Below are 17501 nucleotides of genomic sequence, written 5' to 3' on the forward strand. Positions count from 1 at the left end.
GGGAAGCGGCTTCCTCAGAGAGGGGGTGATCTGTTGACAAAGATAGCCATGCCTTAAACACCGAATTAATTCTGTGCACTGCAGTGCAAAGGTGCAGATGTTTGAAGCAGACACGTACTGTATTCCTCCTGGGAAGGGGAAATAAGTTTTGGAGCAAGACATGATTTCTTTTTTTCTCCATGATCCAGCCGCTGTTTAGTGCAAAGTCTGACCAATGTCAACAGCTCAAAATCCCAGAACTGGATTAAGGAAGAGGTTGGAGTATGCATGTGCCTATAGCTGTGGAGCAGGTCGAAAATCAGGGAATGGATGCAGTACTAGCAGAAACAGTTTATTTAAAAATCCCTTTGCAAACCATGGGTGCAGTAGACTGAAAAATCTGGCAAACCTGTCAACTTTTCATGTGGAGTTCAGATACCTGGAAAAGCTGAGGTCAGAATTTTATCTATAATCTGCACATTCAGAGCTGTTCAGCTCATGAGAGACCACAATGGGGGTCCCCAGGGATGGGGCAAATATAGTGTTGTGAAAGGCAAGCTGATGGCTCATACCACCCGGCTCTTCCTGTATGTCCCCTAGTTGTGTATTTTCTCTTACTTGCTCGTATCCTCTTGCTCCAAATCATCTTATGAGAAGTACACGTAAGATACTGTTGCATGTAGATTTTATTTGGCTTTGCTTTGTTTCTTATTTCCTATTTTACACTGCTGGAGACATCCCCCCTTCTTCTCACACACAGCCCCACCAGAGAAATATCTGGCTTGAAACCCAAAGGGGCCATTGTGTCAGTCTCCCAGACACGTCAGAGAAAGCAGCATTTTGCACTCAATCAGAAAATGCAGGAGTGTGCTATGAGTGTCCTACTCATTCAGAATTCATATACAGCCTCCTTAGATAAAGACACCTTAAGTAAATGAAGGTGTTTTGATAGCACCCTTCTCAACAAGATGATTCTTACTGGCATGCTGCATGCTGCTCTCCCTGACCCGGGGTCTTTTTCAAGGACTGTCTTTTACTTTCATCCTCCCTGAGCATATTGGAGTCTGTGGATGGAGAGGCAAGCCTTTCATATCTGAAGTTCTGCAGAATTTGCCAAATTTAGCATAGGATTATTTTACATTTGTTAATCTGGTCCATATGTGGTAGTCACATTTTTTTTTTTCACATAAAAATTCCATGGGTAGAAGCAAACCTTCCCCCAGTGCTGACTATTTCCAACAGAAACCACAAATAACAGCGACAACGGTGTTTTCCTCCACCAAGAACTATAAGCTATATTGTAGTAATGTTGTAGCAAAATTGGGGGAAATGATGTCAGACTACAATTACAAGAATTACTCCTACGCTCTGTATGTTTACAGAGTGATAAATGATCTTCATTGATCTTTTGCATATATAATAATTCAGCATTCATTTTAGATTTCATTCTCTAATATTTGTATCTGGGGAAAACAATGCATAGCTATAAATAAGCACTATTTCATGCAGTACTTATCTTTATTCATGCTATGCACAAGATAATACTCAGTGTGATAAGGAGGGTTATTGATACAGCTTACAGATGGCTGGGGCATGAAGAAGTGCAGTTGTGTTGCAGCTGATGAGCTTGCTCCTCAACTAGCATAGCAAGTGGCTTTCCCTGCTGAGAGTGGGATTGTATTGGGACATGGAAAATGCCAGGCATTTCTGTAGCTCTTTTTGGCTATGGTTTTGTTAAATAAAACAAATCATCTCCTCACAACATTGCTTTCAGCCTGCAGAATGTACAGCATGACCCTGCTCCCTGTTGGCAACTGGCAGTGATGCTCAGTGTCCTTTCCTCTCTTGGTCACTGCTGTCCCAGTGGAAGATGTGGTGTAGCCCTCCCGTCACAAGTGCCACTCTGAGAACAGGAGGTGATTTGGAGAGGACAGCGGGTGGGCAAGGGGAGGTGGGCAACAGAGGCAGAAGGTAAATGTCCCTGCAGTTCAGCTGGAGTGGGTCTGTTCTGTCTTTGATATGGTAGCGCCTTACCCTGTTTCTGTAATCTCAACAAAATTGCAAACACAAGCGAGATCCTTTTTTCCCCTTCTCTCCTCTCACTCCCTAAGAGGCCCTTTCCATATTTTTCCCCTTCATACAGACTTCTCCGTATGAGGAATTTGCAGAGTGAGTGTGAGGCCATGCCAGAAATCAGTAAAGTCAGTGTCAACACCCAAGATGGGTGGAAGATGGCACACAAAAGAGACACAATATAGTTAAGCAGGAGAAAAGAGGTGTTTCAGAAAATGTGGGCATTGACAAAAGTCGCATGCCACCGGAGCTTCCGAGGGATGGTGGTGTGTGACTTTGCAGGAGCAGAAGTGCTTCTTTTATTTTGCTGTTGTGAGTTAGAAGAAAATAAACTTTTGTGGAATAAACGCAGACTTATGCTACCCAAGGCAAAAGGGAAAAAAAAATTTAAAAATTGCTGCTTAGGAAATGCTTCACCTGCTAACCTGAGAAGTTTCATGAGAAGCCATCCAGTCTGGTCACTGGGAGGTAGCCGTGTGCGGGTCCTTGGCATCCAAGCTGGGTGTTGGAAGCTGAATCGCGTCCTTAGCCCACTGCCCACCCCCAGGGTGGCATGGGGACACTGCAGCCCCGGAGAGCTGCCGGGAGGGGGACAGCAGGTGAGCCTCAGCGTGCTCCTCCATGCCCCCCCGCCAGGGCTGGCCCCGAGCGATCTGCAGGGGCTGGGTGCCAGCATGCCTCCAGCATGTTGTTTGTTAACTTCTTACATCCTCCCCAGAGCGAAGCCGAACACAAAAATATACTGCAGTTGATTGATGTGCCACTAAAACAAGGCTCTCTTTCCATTTGCAGCAGCAATAAAACAATTTAATCTGCAGCCCTAGGATAAAACTGGACCAAGTGCTCTTGCCATGCATGTAGAGGGACAGTGACTTGGAATTCACTTCTCTGAGCCCGGGTTTGGATCTGTGCAGTGTCTGCCTTTCGGCTCTTTGAAAAACAAAAGAAAGCTCCACAAGACTAACTGACAATGTTTTTCCCCCTCTTCTTTTCCACTATGTCAGATCCCCCAGTTAAGTCTGCTTCTCAGAAGGGGGGCTCTTACTTGCTTTGGTTCTTACCAAGTTTTTGTAAATACAGACGTCAATTTAAGACAGTCTCCACCAGCAGGAAAAGAAGTCATCCCAAATGGTCAGTGCTTAGTGATAAACTAAACCAGCAGGCATGCTTGACTGCAGTAGCACAGAGATGATCTGTCATTCAAGTACAGCCTTAAATTAATATTTCTGTGTTTTAAGAGGCTGTTCTGTCTTACCCTTTTTTTTCTTAATTTATCTTTCTGTACTGTCTGCAGTTTGTTGTGTTGATTTAGCAAACATTCCTGAGAGGACCAAGGACGTAGTAATGAGTGACTAGTTCATCAGTGTTTATTCTCTCGTAGCTTGTTTCTTTTCTGCTGCTGGGTTTTGGAGTTGTTTTTCTCTTCTGTTTTTCTAGTCACTCATTTTTGTGTGATTTATCATGGTTGGTTTCATATGCCTGCTGCCCACAACAGTTTTTGCTCTCTTGTAATCAAATCTTGCTGTGGGGCCATGCCACACTTACCCAGGAGTTTCCAAGCATCCAACAACCATGGAAATACAATCCATACTGGTGCAGCAGATGAAGGGTCAAGACAGATGCGATGTAGTCATATTGTGGTCATTGGAAAGCCCCCGCTGGACTTCTGCCACATCACAGCAAGACAGACTATGCATGAGGAGTTAGAGTTTCAGCCTTGGGTGAGAGGTATCACACAGCAACAGAAAATGAGATTAATATCAGGACTGCTTTGTTGTAACTCAGATTTACTGCTGTAAAACGTGCTTCTCAGTCTATAGGGACCCTTCCTCTCTTGTATCCTTAAATCTTTTTAAAAGATGCAGTGCCATGTCTCTGGTTCCCTCAAGCTTTCCTGTCTCATGACTGGCCATTCACCCCTCAGCCTGATGGGCATTTCTTCCTCACCCGACCCTCTCTTGCCAGACCCACAGGGCAGACCTCGACCACGCACCATGGGGATCTTCCTCCTGCTGCAATTGAACAGCTTGGTCAGCTTTGTGTCGTGCCAGCACCTCTAAGGACTGCCAGGGTTGGAGGTATCACCCCAAGGTGCTATCTGTCCAGGCAACAGTGCTCTTCAGCCACCCAAGGACATACTATCTGCGATTTTATTTGTGCATGTTGGGCTCTCCTAGTGTCATGGCATGACAATGACATATCCATAAAGATGAGCAGATTTGATTCACTGAATGCAATAGATCTGCTTTGTATGTCATTGTAACATGGGTTTGACCAAGTTTGTAAAATGTGAAGATGCACCTGGAAAGTACTCACGCTGTACTTTGGGCTGCTCTCAGTTCTGTTCCTGGGCAGAAAAATACATCAAGATTTTGGTGTACGCTTAAGGCTTTTCAGTATGTGGCAGCAGGAAGTTTTTGGATCTCACTGTTATATTAGATGTGATATTTTTAGATCTTCATTCTTGGTGAAATCAATGCACAACAGATTTCTGGAAAGGGAAGAACTTAATCTCACTTTTAGCTTAGTATCACTTTACTTTGACAAATATTCCAAGTAAGAAGTAGAAAAAATAAATTTCAAGCTTTTTTTTCCTTCCAGGGAAAGAATTCTATGTTTAAAGGATGATGTTTCCTAAATCTAAAGTAACAGAAGCCTGACATTTTTATGTTTCTGGCATTGTACCTAACTCAAATATGCCCTTACCGTGAGCGATGCTTTCCAGTATTTTCCAGGGTACTGACAGTTAAATAACGAAGTGAGGAAACCTGAGGCATTGTTTGTGTCACCATTTGCAAGCACTTAACTTAATAAGCCACGGGAGCCATTAGCATGGTGGGAAGTTTTGCTAGGAAAATCCCAGGGGCTAAAGTAAAACAAAACCCACTCGACTGAATGGGGCTGGCTTCAATGGCTTTTACTTCCCGATAACAAACGAGCCGTCTGTTCAGAAGCTTGAAGCTAGCCCTGTTTGCACAAAGGTGCAGTCTTGGAGATGCTGTGTGCTCCTCTGCTGCCGCTGCTGCCACGTCGGGGAAACAGGTTGGAAAGTCAGCCTGGTCTGTGGCTGGGGCCAGCGCAGCCGAACGCCACATTACCCAAGCGGGTCTGGAGCTGGGCAGCGTGGGTTTCTTCTCCCCTCGACACCCTGGCTGCCAGCATGTCATTGACCCAGCTCCAGGCCTGGTGTGAGCAGCAGGGTGGCAACTTGCAGAATAATGACTTCCATTCACTTCCAGAGCTCGGTGGGAAGGCAACCCTTTGTTTTTATCTTTTTTCAGTGTAGCATGAGCTGCACAGAGCATTTAGTTGCTTGGTCAACTGCAGTCCACTTTTTCTTGAGTGTAACTACATCAAGCCTCAGCATGTAGGTTGTTGGACCTATCTGAGATACTGAGGAGCTCAGAGAGGCTCAGAAACTCCACCTGAGACCAGTGTTCAATGCAGTGCGCAGAATTTTGTAAAAGACTCTGGGGCTTTCTGAGGGGCAAATGCCTACCTGCCTCACTGTACTGCTTCTTGTTGTTGCTGATTTTAACATACTGAAAAATGATAGCACCAGAATGTTCTGTTTGACATATGTAGTTTGTCAATAACGGATTTGAAAAAACAACAACAACAAAAAAAATTGTTGGAAAATTGGAAGCTTTCACTTGCAACTTTGAACAAAGCTAGGAGAGCTTTCCTGTCAGCTCCATTGTTCCCACATTGGACTTTTCTCCTACAGGCCTGGGTGAGGATGCTGTCATCATCTTTTGTCCTTGAATGTAGCTCCCATGACTTGCAGTGTTCCCATCTCTGATGTTGTTCTCCTGAGGCAGCCTGTAATGAAGAAAATACATGCTCAAGCTGGAACAAAGTCCACCACTGCCTCACTAGCTAGGAAGTTGTCGAGTTTTAACCCCAGTGGGTAACTGAGCACCAGGCAGCCACTCACTCATCCATCCCCCACCCAAGAAGGGGAAGAGAATGGAAAAAAACCTCATGGGTTAAGATAAAGACAGTTTAATAGGATAGCAGAGAAAGAGAATAATAATAATAACAATAATAACAATAATAATAAAACATTTGAGGCACAAATGCAATTGCTCACCACATGCAGAAAGGGAAAAAAATACCCCAATGTGCAGTCTGTTTCCAAGCAGCGATCCCACCTCCCAGTTATATCCGCTAGTTAACTAGCTTCCCCAGTTATATTTGGGCATGACATTATATGGCAGGGAACATCCCTCTGGCCAGGCTGGGTCAGCTGCCCTGGCTGTGCTCTCCCAGCTTCTTGTGCACCTGGCAGGGCATGGGAAGCTGAAAAGTCCTAGAATTAGTGTAGACACTACAGCCACCTAACAACAACTAAAAACATCCGTGTAATCAGCATTATTCTCATCCTAAATCCAAAACACAGCACTATACCAGCTACTAGAAATAAAATTAACTCTATCTCAGGCAAAACCAGGCGAGTATCCACGCCTATTCCATACCATCTATGTCATGCCCAGGTCCAATACTTCCCAATATATTCCAGTTAATCACCACCATTTTTCCTTTCTTTTGATATGTACACACAGGTATCATTCCCTTAGGGTATAGACCATCCCCCAAAAATGTCCTTTGAGTTCACTTAGTCCATGACTTTGGGCTCCATCTATCGTAACAGTCTCTCAGGGCAGGAGAGATGGTGTGTGCTGTTGGATTGCTGTATGCTGCATGTGGAGCTCGCAGCTGGTGTACCTGGTATAGCCCATGCCCATGGTCTGCAGGTTGAAGATGTCAATCTTGAGTAAATTGCTGGGCACTTGTTGCTGAATCCAGTTCTAGTTTCTTCGCGTCTGCACCTTGCTCGTTTTCATCAAAGTTCATTCTCCATTAGTCTGGGTGATTCTTACCATAATACCATTGATACAGCATATAGCACTTGTAGTAGTGATGATATGCAGCATTATGTAGCAATTAACATCATACAATTTAATTTATTGGCTTGTCTCACCCAAAATCAGATCCCCTTGAGGTACACATCAGACTTCCCCATCTTTCCTCATCACCCACCAAGTGCACCCAGGTCCTTGAGCAAAAGCAATCCCATGGATGGCTTTGCCTTTGCCCAAGGCAGGACTAACCCAGACTGTCTTCCCCAACATATTCTTCATGCACACTACAGGGACTTTATCCCTTCTACAGTACGTGGAAGTTTTGATTGGGCAGGGCCAGCTCAGTTGGTAGACCCCCTAGTGTTAACTAACCAGGTGGCCTTTGCTACATGTGCATCCCAATGTTTGAGGGTCCCACCACCCATTGCTCTCAGTGCAGTCTTTAGCAGTCCATTGTGTCGTTCAGTTTCCTGGAGCCTGGTGCATGACAGGGGATGAGATACACCCACTCAATGCCATGCTCTTTGGCCCAGGTGTCTATGAGGCTGTATCAAAAACAAGTCTTGTTTTCTGACTCAGTTCTTTCTGGGATGCCATGTCCCCACAGGATTTGCTTTTCAAGGCCCGGGATAGTGTTCCGGGCAGTGGCATGGGGCATGGGATATGTTTCCAGCCACCCGGTGGTTGCTGCCACCATTGTAAGCACACAGCGCTTGCCTTGGCAGGTTTGTGGGAGTATGATGTCATCAGTCTGCCAGGCCTCCCCATATTGTTATTTCAACCATTGTCCTCCATACCAGGGAGGCTTTACCTGCTTGGCTTGCTTGATTGCAGCGCATGTTCCACATTCATGGATAACCTGTGAGATGGTGTCCATGGTCAAGTCCGCCCCTCAGTCATGAGCCCATCTATATGTCACATCTCTTCCTTGAAGGCCTGAGTTGTCATGGGCCCACCGAGCTATAAATAATGCACCCTTATGTTGCCAGTCCAAATCCACCTGAACCACTTCAATCTGAGCAGCATGGTGCACCTGCTGGTTGTTTTGATGTTCCTCACTGGCCTGACTCTTGGGTGTGTGGGCATCTACGTGACGTACCTTTACAACCAGCTTCTCTAGCCGGGCAGCAATATCTTGCCACAATGGGGCAGCCCAGATGGGTTTGCCTCTGCGTTGCCAGTTGCTCCGCTTCCACTTCTGTAACCACCCCCACAGGGCATTGGCCACCATCCATGAGTCAGAATAGAGGTAGAGCATCAGCCATTTTTGTCTTTCAGCAATGTTTAAAGCCAGCTGGATGGCTTTCACCTCTGCAAGCTGGTTCAATTCACCTCCTTCAGCAGCTTCTGCGATTCGTCATGTAGGACACCATACAGCAACCTTCCATCTTCAATGTTTTCCCACAATACAACAGGACCCACCACTGAACAGGACATGTGGCTTCTCATTTTCTGGTAGTTTATTATACGGTGGGGCCTCTTTGTCTTTCCAGACCAGTAGTGCTAATGATTCGGCATAAGCTGGTGGTGTGCTTTGTACAAACCTCCACCACATGGGTCGGGTACATTGGACTTCATCTGGATCTGTCAGTAACTGCATGTTGTCTGGGTCATAAGAAACCATCTCCTGCACAGCTAATTCCCTCAGGTACTGGATACCTCTCTCCGTGGTGGTCCACTTGCCTGGGTGACATATAACCTTCTTTGAAGAGATACCTTTCTGTCATGCCTAACAAGAGTCACCTCCAGAGGCTGAGGACTTGTGTCCCTTTCCCAATCGCCTTGTCAATGACCCCTTGCTGGACAGGGATCCCAGCCGCTTGGCTTCCCTATCCTCTAATTCCAGGCTACTGACCCCACCATCCCAGCATTAGAGCAGCCAGGTGGCAAGCTGCTCACTTCTTCGACAGCTGAAATCTTTTCACATCTCTCATAGTTCACTCAGGAACCAGGATCGGGTCGTTATCTCTGGGTCTGTCTCTTCCTCCTGTTCTTGTGATGGCCCTGTTTCACATCCTTTACTAAATGAGGTGACTTTTGTGTCCATTTCTTTTTATGTATATGGGCAACTGATACTGGTATGGGTTGGTTCTGTGGTTCAGCTGCAGTGCGTATCACCAGGGTTGGAGTAGCCGCAGTGCCTGTTGCAGGGGTTGATCTCTGGGTGGTATTCTCAAATAGTTGTTTAACCCTGAACAAACCTAAACCACATTCAGGAGACCTAGCAATAGAAACATGCTGGTCTGAACGTCCCAAGGATATTCATCATTCTCAACAGCTATTCTAATCAGCCTGGAGAAGAAGGGGAAGCTGAAGGAAGGTGTCTCCCCCACATAATGGCTTTCCAAGGAGAAAAAGTAAAACGTATAATTATTAATAGTTTCTGACAGATGGCTCCTGAAGTATGGAGATGAAGCAGTTGCTGTCACTCTGCTGCCACTGAATACAAGTTCAGCCGCCAGTGAATACTAATATAAAACTGGTCTGACTATCAATGATTTTATCATACCATAAGCCAGTAGTACACCAAACAGCAGAGCAATAACCTTAATCCAATGCCCAGAGGTGACAAACCACACATAAGCACCGATAACCTGTATATATGGCAAGTAAGGTGTTACATGACACAACTCGGACAGCATCTCTGAGAACAAATCAAACAACATTGTGATCAGCAGACCAGTGACAATTAAACTGATTTAATGAATGCTTATAACAAATTTGTTTTAAAATGCTCTGGTCAGATATGTCTTTATCTCAACCCTTTCAGCCCCTCACTGGGCACCAAAAAGGACTGTCCTGGTTTATACCCCAGCCGGTAACTGAGCACTATGCAGCCACTCACTCATGCCTCCCCTGCCACAAGGGGATGAGGAAGAGAATGGGGAAAAAACTTGTGGGTTGAGATAAAGACAGTTTAATAGGGTAACAAAGGAAGAAAACAATAATAATAAAAATAATAATAAAACAAGTGATGCACAGATGCAATTGCTCGCCACACGCATAAAAAAAACCAACCCTATGCCCAGTCTGTTTCTGAGCAGCAATCCCATCTCCCAACTAGCTTCCTCAGTTATATCTGGAGTATGACATTATATGGTATGGAATACCCCTTTGGCCAGCCTGGGTCAGCTGTCCTGGCTGTGCTCTCCCAGCTTCTTGTGCACCTGGCAGGGCATGGGAAGCTGAAAAGTCCTTCACTTAGTGTAGACACAACAAGTACCTAGCAACAACTAAAAATATCAGTGTTATCAGCATTATTCTCATAATAAATCCAAAACGCAGCACTATACCAGCTACTGGAAAGAATTGTCTCGGTTTCTGCAGAAACCAGCTCAGCAGAGCTGCTCCGTGCAGAGGGCAGCCTCTGTATCAACCCAGACAATCCTGCAAATAAAGAGATGCAGTTTTATAGTCTTCTGGGAACAGATACAAGGAAGGGACAAAAGACCATAGTCCTTTGCATGGATTTCAAGTACTCTTTTCTAGGACTGCTGGAATCAAAGAGAGCTGCAGACAAATATATGAAGTGGGTTCATGTGTTTGAAGCCACCTCAGCGTGAGAGAGTTTCATCCCTATTCTGTAAAATTGGTGCCAGCCCCTAACAAAATAATTTGGCCAAAGACATCGGTGCTTTGTACTGGCAGCTGGCAGCTCGCCTCCCAGGCTCTTTCCCTTTGCAAGCTTTGTTGGTCAGCAAAGTGATAGGCATTGAGTGGCACTGTGGCACCATCCGTTGCAAGCAAGATCAGTTTAGGGATGCTTTTTGGTATGTAGAAAGCCTGTGTGTGGTTGCCTGGTTGGCAACAACTGTCTGTAGCCCAGCACAACCTGTGTGTTTGCAAAGCCCTTCAGAAAACGTTCTTCTGTTTGATCTAGGTGGGTTTGGTATCCAAATGGAAAGGTGTCTGCACAGCTTACAGCTGCCACTGCACAAGCTGGAAATAGCTGGCACCTTCTTGGCAGGCAGGACAAAAAGGCTGCGTGCTGCAGGGACTGACTGTAGTCATCTGCTAGATCTGCAGAGAGCATCACTGCAGAAAAAACAGAGGCAGTACGTTAACAAATAAATACCACAGTGACAGGAGAACCTGTTTGAAAACAGTGCTCACTGAGCTGTGCTGGGAAACCCTTATTGCTACTGCCTGTGCTAAGCCTGCCTGCTGATGATAAGACTTGGTTTCCACCTCAGCCAAGCATGTCAGCCTGGAAAATCTCAGAAGCACCATCTTCATTCTGACATGACTGGTGTAAGGGCTTCCCCAGCAGTGCTGATACTCAAAACCTCTTTAACCTTGCAAGGAGTTAGCATCTTTGTCTAACTCAACTCGGTACTCCCTGTAAAGTGCAAGTTGTTTGATTTAATTTCTGCATTGAACTCCAAATTTTGTTTTGGGCTTTATTCCCCTCAGAGCTTTGCAAAGCAGAGAAAGGAGGGGGAAGCATTTTAATCAGGGTAAGGCTCTCTGGCATTTACACTATTGAAGCCTGAGGAGCCTCTGAATTTCTGTTGAATAGAGCCCTAAGAAAAGAAGTAGATCTGTTGAAGGATGGCATTTCAGTGCAAGAAGGATGTGTGTTTAGGACTTTCCATTACATAATGGGGCTGAAATGGATTAACAAGACCCAGGCTTTCTTTTTCTTGAGAATTGCTGCCTGCACCACTCTTTTTCTATTACTGATGCTTCAGTCACAGCACTCACAGAAAGGTTTCCTTTGTTGTTATTAGTTTGAGAAGTAAATTGCAGCATTGTTTCTCCTGATCAAGAGATTGATTAGTCAGAGGTCTCTAGCTGAAGGGAAAAAAATGTTCCTCATTATCAACTTTAAATGCAAATGTATTTGCTAAGCAGAGAATGTTTCAGATGGTGGGGGGGGGCAATGCCTGGCTCTTTTGATGTGCTGCCCATAACCATTTACAGATCTTTGAAATTCAGCCCTCTCATCAGGTCAGTGAAGAAATAGTGTGGGAACGATACTCTTGAAAGAGAAAATTAACCATCGCTGCTTCCAGTTGGATGGTTCTCGTAGTGTTTTGACAAGTAACAGTGCATTAGTATATTTGTGGGTTTTGTTGTGTTTGTCTGCTCTTTTTCTTCCTAGGTGCTTTCATAATCTGCTGGACCCCAGGATTAGTCTTGCTGCTCCTCGATGTTTGCTGTCCCCAGTGCAATGTCCTGGCCTATGAAAAATTCTTCCTGCTCCTGGCAGAGTTCAACTCCGCCATGAATCCCATCATCTACTCCTACCGGGACAAGGAGATGAGCGCAACCTTCAAGCAGATCCTCTGCTGCCAGCGCAGCGAGAGCGCCAACGGCCCCACCGAAGGATCGGACCGGTCGGCATCTTCGCTCAACCACACCATCTTGGCTGGCATCCACAGCAACGACCACTCGGTGGTGTAAAACCGCAGCTAGCTGCGTGGCCGACAAAGAGCAGCGGGCTACACTGCGGAGCAGGGTGGGTGCACAGCCCCGGGGAAGGTAACCCACTCACAATGTTTTCTCAAACACTAATGGACTACAAGTGCTTCTTTTCCAGGGAGCCCAACACACCGGCACGGTCTGCCCCATCTGCAGGACTGGCCGTGATGCAAGGTCTTTGATTTCTACTTTCAAAAAGTAGAAGGCAGATGCCTTGTGGCAGAGGCCCTTGGTAGCCCATGGAAAAAAGCTTACTGAGACTTTGTCGGACTTTGCTGCGTCTTGGTGCCAGTCTGAATCAACTCTGATTAATTAAGCTTATACCTGCTTCACTGCATTTACATGTAGCCACTTAGTCTTTTTAAAAAGGGAGTAAAGGGGATAAAAGTATGCCTATCATTTAATAGACATGTAATATTTATCACCATCAGCATGCTTGTGATGAACATTTTCTGTGCAGGGAGTAAAACTGTGCTCTAGTCTTCGTATCCTTAGCCACACTGCCATAACTACAGTAAAAACAAAAGTATTTTTTTCTAATACAGGCAACAGGAAGATGATGGAAACTGACTCTTCTTACCTTCATTACTGGTGTTAGAGAGCATGCATGTTCTGTGTGTATGCAGATTATTTTAATTATAAAAAATAAAAGCTCGTTGTAAAGTCTGCAGGAAAGTAGAAAAGCATAGACTGTATTCCAGTGTTTGTTTAGATTATGAAATAAACAGTACTCTAGCCACAAGGTATTTAACGTTCTTCTTTGAAGTGCGGCATGAAATATGTAACGTGTGAAGGGTCCCAAGTTTTTTACATACAAGTTCTTAAGGTAGAACACATCCCTAAAGCTCTTAAAGGGCTACAGTCAGGTTGGTAGATTTTAAAAACAAATGTATTTATGGCATTGGAATGCTTTTCTTTTTCATGGCAGAAAGCAAAGGGATTTTTAACATTAAAAAATGTATGTGTTTTTATGGAACATTTCTTGTAATTGAAAACAAAACACCTTACGCATTTTTGCACTGAGAAATATTTGTAGGGTGTCTTTTAAATGATGTACCCTTTGTTTCAAAAGCAGTGGGCTACTAAAAGCTAAGGTACAATTTTATTTTGTGAAGTCAAGACAGCATATGTAGTAGTCTATTGCAAATGACTGGACCATGTTACATATAATAGCCACACATGTGCATTGTTATGAATAGCTAAGCTAACAGATCTATTTTTTTCACATATGGCTGTTTTGAAGAGAAATGCAACCCACATGAATCTTGGTTGCCAAGAATCAGTGACATTAATCAAAACTCCTTGACGGGTAAATGTGAGCAAAGATGGGATCTTGCTGATAGAAAACTTGGGACCTTTCTTTGTGAAACTGTGTGTTCTCTTAACAATGTAAAATATATGAACAGTAAATTCCTGGGGCCATTTTCCTCATTGTAATTTGCCTCTATAATGAAAAAAAAAAAAAAAATCAGTGGTGTATCCGTCAGTGTAACATACTGGAATGTAACATAAGGGACAATATTCTCCCATTTGGTGAGGGAAGAAATGGAGGGGAAAGGGTCAGCCCAGCAAAAAGAGTTTTTCGCATCTCTTACTTGGAAGAGATGCTTGCATTTTATGCTTCCAAGCATCAAATTCTTTTGAAAAGGCAGTTCCTTGCTGAGGGAGGGAAGAGCAGCAAGTGAGCAAAACCTATCTGCCACTGTTTTCAGTAAAACTGAAATTCACCTGTACTGTCAAGCCAAATTTGTGTGGACACTGTGGAAGGTGGAGTGGGCAGAGGGGATAAGCACAGCATTATCTGCCAGTTGAACAAGGTATTGAATGTCACACTTGCTTTAGACAAAACAGCTCTTTTTTCTGACTGTGTTCAAAAGCAAGTGAATGTAAAGGTTGATTTGTTTTTTATCCACATAACTGTACTGAGAAAGAGAAGAACAGGCCGTATGTTTTTCATTTAAAAGCATCTGCTTGATAAGCCACTCACGAATTTTTCTTAGTGCCTGTGTGATGTTTGAGCTGGTGCAGGTAAGCAGAAGAAAGGAGAGGGTAAGTGCCTCCAAAGATAGGGGACATCTGACTGAAAAACAATTTCCTGTTCTCAAGAGTGCTTGGAGTTGCTTTCTTCCCTGGATCCAGGCAGAGCGCTTTTTCGTGTCCCCAACTTCCCCACAAAAGAAGGACATCGTAGTCACTTTATATTTTTTTAGGGGGTTGCCCTTTCCAAGTGACCTTTTCACTGCTGTTTGCATGCTCTTTATTGAATCTCTCCTGGATAGGGTGGGAGGACAATGTTAAGAAATAGCACCAAATCATTCACCCTAGTTCACCATGCTGAAAGTGTGGTGGTTTTGGAGAAGCCGTGAGTAATTTTAAACCAGGGGTGCAATGGTTTGTGACACATAGGTGGATCCAGAGGACCCTTGCGAAGACAGATGCCCAAGGAGGCTTTTCTTTTCTCATTGTAAGTGCAACAGGTGGCAGTTGCTGCCCAGGTACATCGATCAGCCCTTTTCCAAGGAGGCACTCGACAATTCAAGAAGCTGGACATTTTGAACTCTTAACAGCACGTAAATTTCAGTCGTGAGGTAGATTAATCCAGGAGCACTTCTGGCAGCAGGTGTCCTTTTTTTCTAAAAGGTGAAGTGCAATGCTTTAGATCAAAGGCAACAGGATGCAAACATTGCTTGTACGATTCCACTAGAGCAACTCACTGAGCATGTGGCTGCTGTTTAAAAATTTACTTAGTGCTTTGTTTTGTTGAGATGATCTCCCTATATCCTTGAGAAATCTGATCTGTGGATTGAGTGTTTCTTTACAAGCTAATGAAATTAAAGCTGCTGTGAGCAAAGAGAATAAAAACTAGAGCTTGGAATAGAAGGATTCATTTGCTCTCTTCTTTAGAGTGGTTCCCATGCCACTTGATTTCGTCTCAGATTATTTAACTGTTACTTCTCTGTTCAGATTTTCCAGCTTCATTGTGCAGTTGTAGAACTCACTTCTGCTATGTGAAAACATGGTGCAAAGTACTTAGGAAAAAAAATTGCTCCACTTGTTTTTACTTATCTCAAATCCTTCAAAAGGTTTTAGAAGACTTCTTAAAATACCAACGATCCTCCCACAGTCATTAAAATTCTTCTGTTGCTGGCTGCCTCTCATCCAAGTAAATCCTCTTGAAGTTCAAATGTAAGGGTGTTTGTTTCAGCAATTGTACTGGTGGGGAGTTGTGTATTAAAAGGAATATGATTGATGAAATCATTTGCAGGTCAAAGAAAATGTGTTTTTCCTACTTGTTTTTTTCAGTGGCAGCACAAGTCTGAAAACCAATTGAAATGATTGCCTTTCAATGAAGGATTATTATGTAAAATTTTAACTCCCTGTTGCTATCACATTTAGAGAGGCTGGGTGGCCCATTTGTCCACAGAGCTGTTAATCACGGCATTTACATGAAAAGTTGCAAATATATTCTGTGTTTGACATGCATTGCATTTCTTGTCAACCCCTTTTTTGCTCCATGTTCTCTGAGATCTTTTGGTAGCTTCAGGCTAGCTGCTAACTGAGATGCTCGGTGCTGAGCAGATAGCTGGCACAAGGAGAAAGGGCAGAGCCTTTTCAGTGATTCCTAAAACCAAGCACACCTGTCTGCCCATAATGCACCAGTAACAGGATTTTTTAAATAGTTGCCCCCAAGATCCACCATTGTTTTTTTAACTCTGTCTTTCCCAACTAGTCACAGCTGCGGCACTGCTTAAATAACCTGGCAGTGAAGGCTTGGCATAGGTCTACTGGTGAAAAAGAAAGGGCAGGTGTGCCATGTTCATGGTGCACACCAGGTCTGTCTGTTCTCACTGCAGTAGGTGTCCACAGACTAAAACCACGCTGCATTTTCTGTGAAAGAAACAAAAGCCCACCCAGCAGATTGTTCTCCCCAAGTGGGATTAAAGAGGACACCACCAGATGGAGAGGCTTTGGTGCAAACACCCGTAGTCTGTCTTTCAGTCGCTGAAACAAGGTGATGCAAAGCAGAGCTGGGAAAGGCGTTTCTCTAGGGAATCATCCCTAGCTGCCAAGGCATGACGCTGTCCCCGTTGTGCCTGTCGTTCCTTTGGGTCCCTTCTGACCATGAGATGGGATGGAGATGGCAGAGGTCAGCCTTAGCAGACTGGCTCTTTTCCACCTGCTGCAGAACCCAAATACAGGCTTTTCTTTCCTGGTCCTCTTAAGGTCTTTCCTGTTGAGCAATTTGCAATCGCAAGTCTACCTATCCAGTCCTTTCCGATCAGTTCTTGCCGTTGGCAGTCAGTCTGTGCTATAGGCTGATGTCTGTATGGAGGGGCTTTGCAACTGCAATCTCATTTGTTCAGCCAAATTGCTCAGGCTTTACTGTTTGATTGGAAAGGCCACTTCCAATAGACAGATAGCTTAAAGAGTATTAAGTCTCACACCTCTTAAGCCATGCCTGGTCAAGAAAAGGTGCCCTTTTCTTTCCTCCCATTTTCTTCTCTTGGAGGATTTTCCAAGAAGTTATTCACCCAGCTCCAGTTTTCTAAGCCTATCAAGGAGAAAAAAAGAGGTTGCTTTAAAAAAACCCAAAACAAAAACCGCAACAAACCAAAAAACAAGGGTATTAAACTATGCTGCTGTCTTCTGTGGTACATGGAAATCCAACCCACTGATAAGCTGCTAGCATTTTAACGAGAGCCTCCATGAAATGTTCCCGTTTGCCTGTGATAAACTTCTGATAACCAGAAGTGTATGTGGGAGACTCAGGAATCTGTTCATTTGTTTTCCTGTTTAAACAAAACTATGTTTATAACACAAGTATGGAGAGAGCCAATGAGGTTTGGCAAACAATTTTGCTATTAAGTGCACTTACTGTAAATATTTAGAGGTTGTATCTAGTACAATAAAGTATTTAGCATGTGTAATATGAAGTGTGCAAGAAATACCCTTCCTTGGGAGAGCTGGTGTTCTTGATGTGGAGGGGAACGATTCAAAAAGTGTGTCTGTGTGGAGGCATGGGCTGGTCTGTTCCAGGAGACAGCACAGGGCTGAAACACAGGGACAATGAGGGGGTGTGTTATTTCAAGTAAAACACTTAATAATCAGTTCTGTTCCTTATTCCTACCTGCCCACCTTCCTTCCTTTCAAGTCCACGTT

The 17501-nt window shown here is 44.3% G+C and overlaps 1 protein-coding gene across 6 annotated transcripts in view; it reads left to right on the forward strand.

Moving 5' to 3' along the window:
* Positions 1 to 17266, forward strand: part of LPAR1 (lysophosphatidic acid receptor 1) — a 136036-nt gene extending 118770 nt beyond the window's left edge. For all 6 annotated transcript variants that reach the window (XM_054809986.1, XM_054809987.1, XM_054809988.1 and 3 more), the window contains one exon: positions 12022 to 17266. In XM_054809986.1, coding sequence (XP_054665961.1) covers positions 12022 to 12323 — 302 coding nt within the window. In that variant the 3' untranslated portion in view covers positions 12324 to 17266. The remainder of the gene's footprint in view (positions 1 to 12021) is intronic.
* The last annotated feature ends 235 nt before the right edge of the window (positions 17267 to 17501 follow it).

The sequence above is a fragment of the Grus americana genome, chromosome Z, assembly GCF_028858705.1.
Source record: "Grus americana isolate bGruAme1 chromosome Z, bGruAme1.mat, whole genome shotgun sequence".
Lineage (NCBI taxonomy): Eukaryota > Metazoa > Chordata > Aves > Gruiformes > Gruidae > Grus > Grus americana.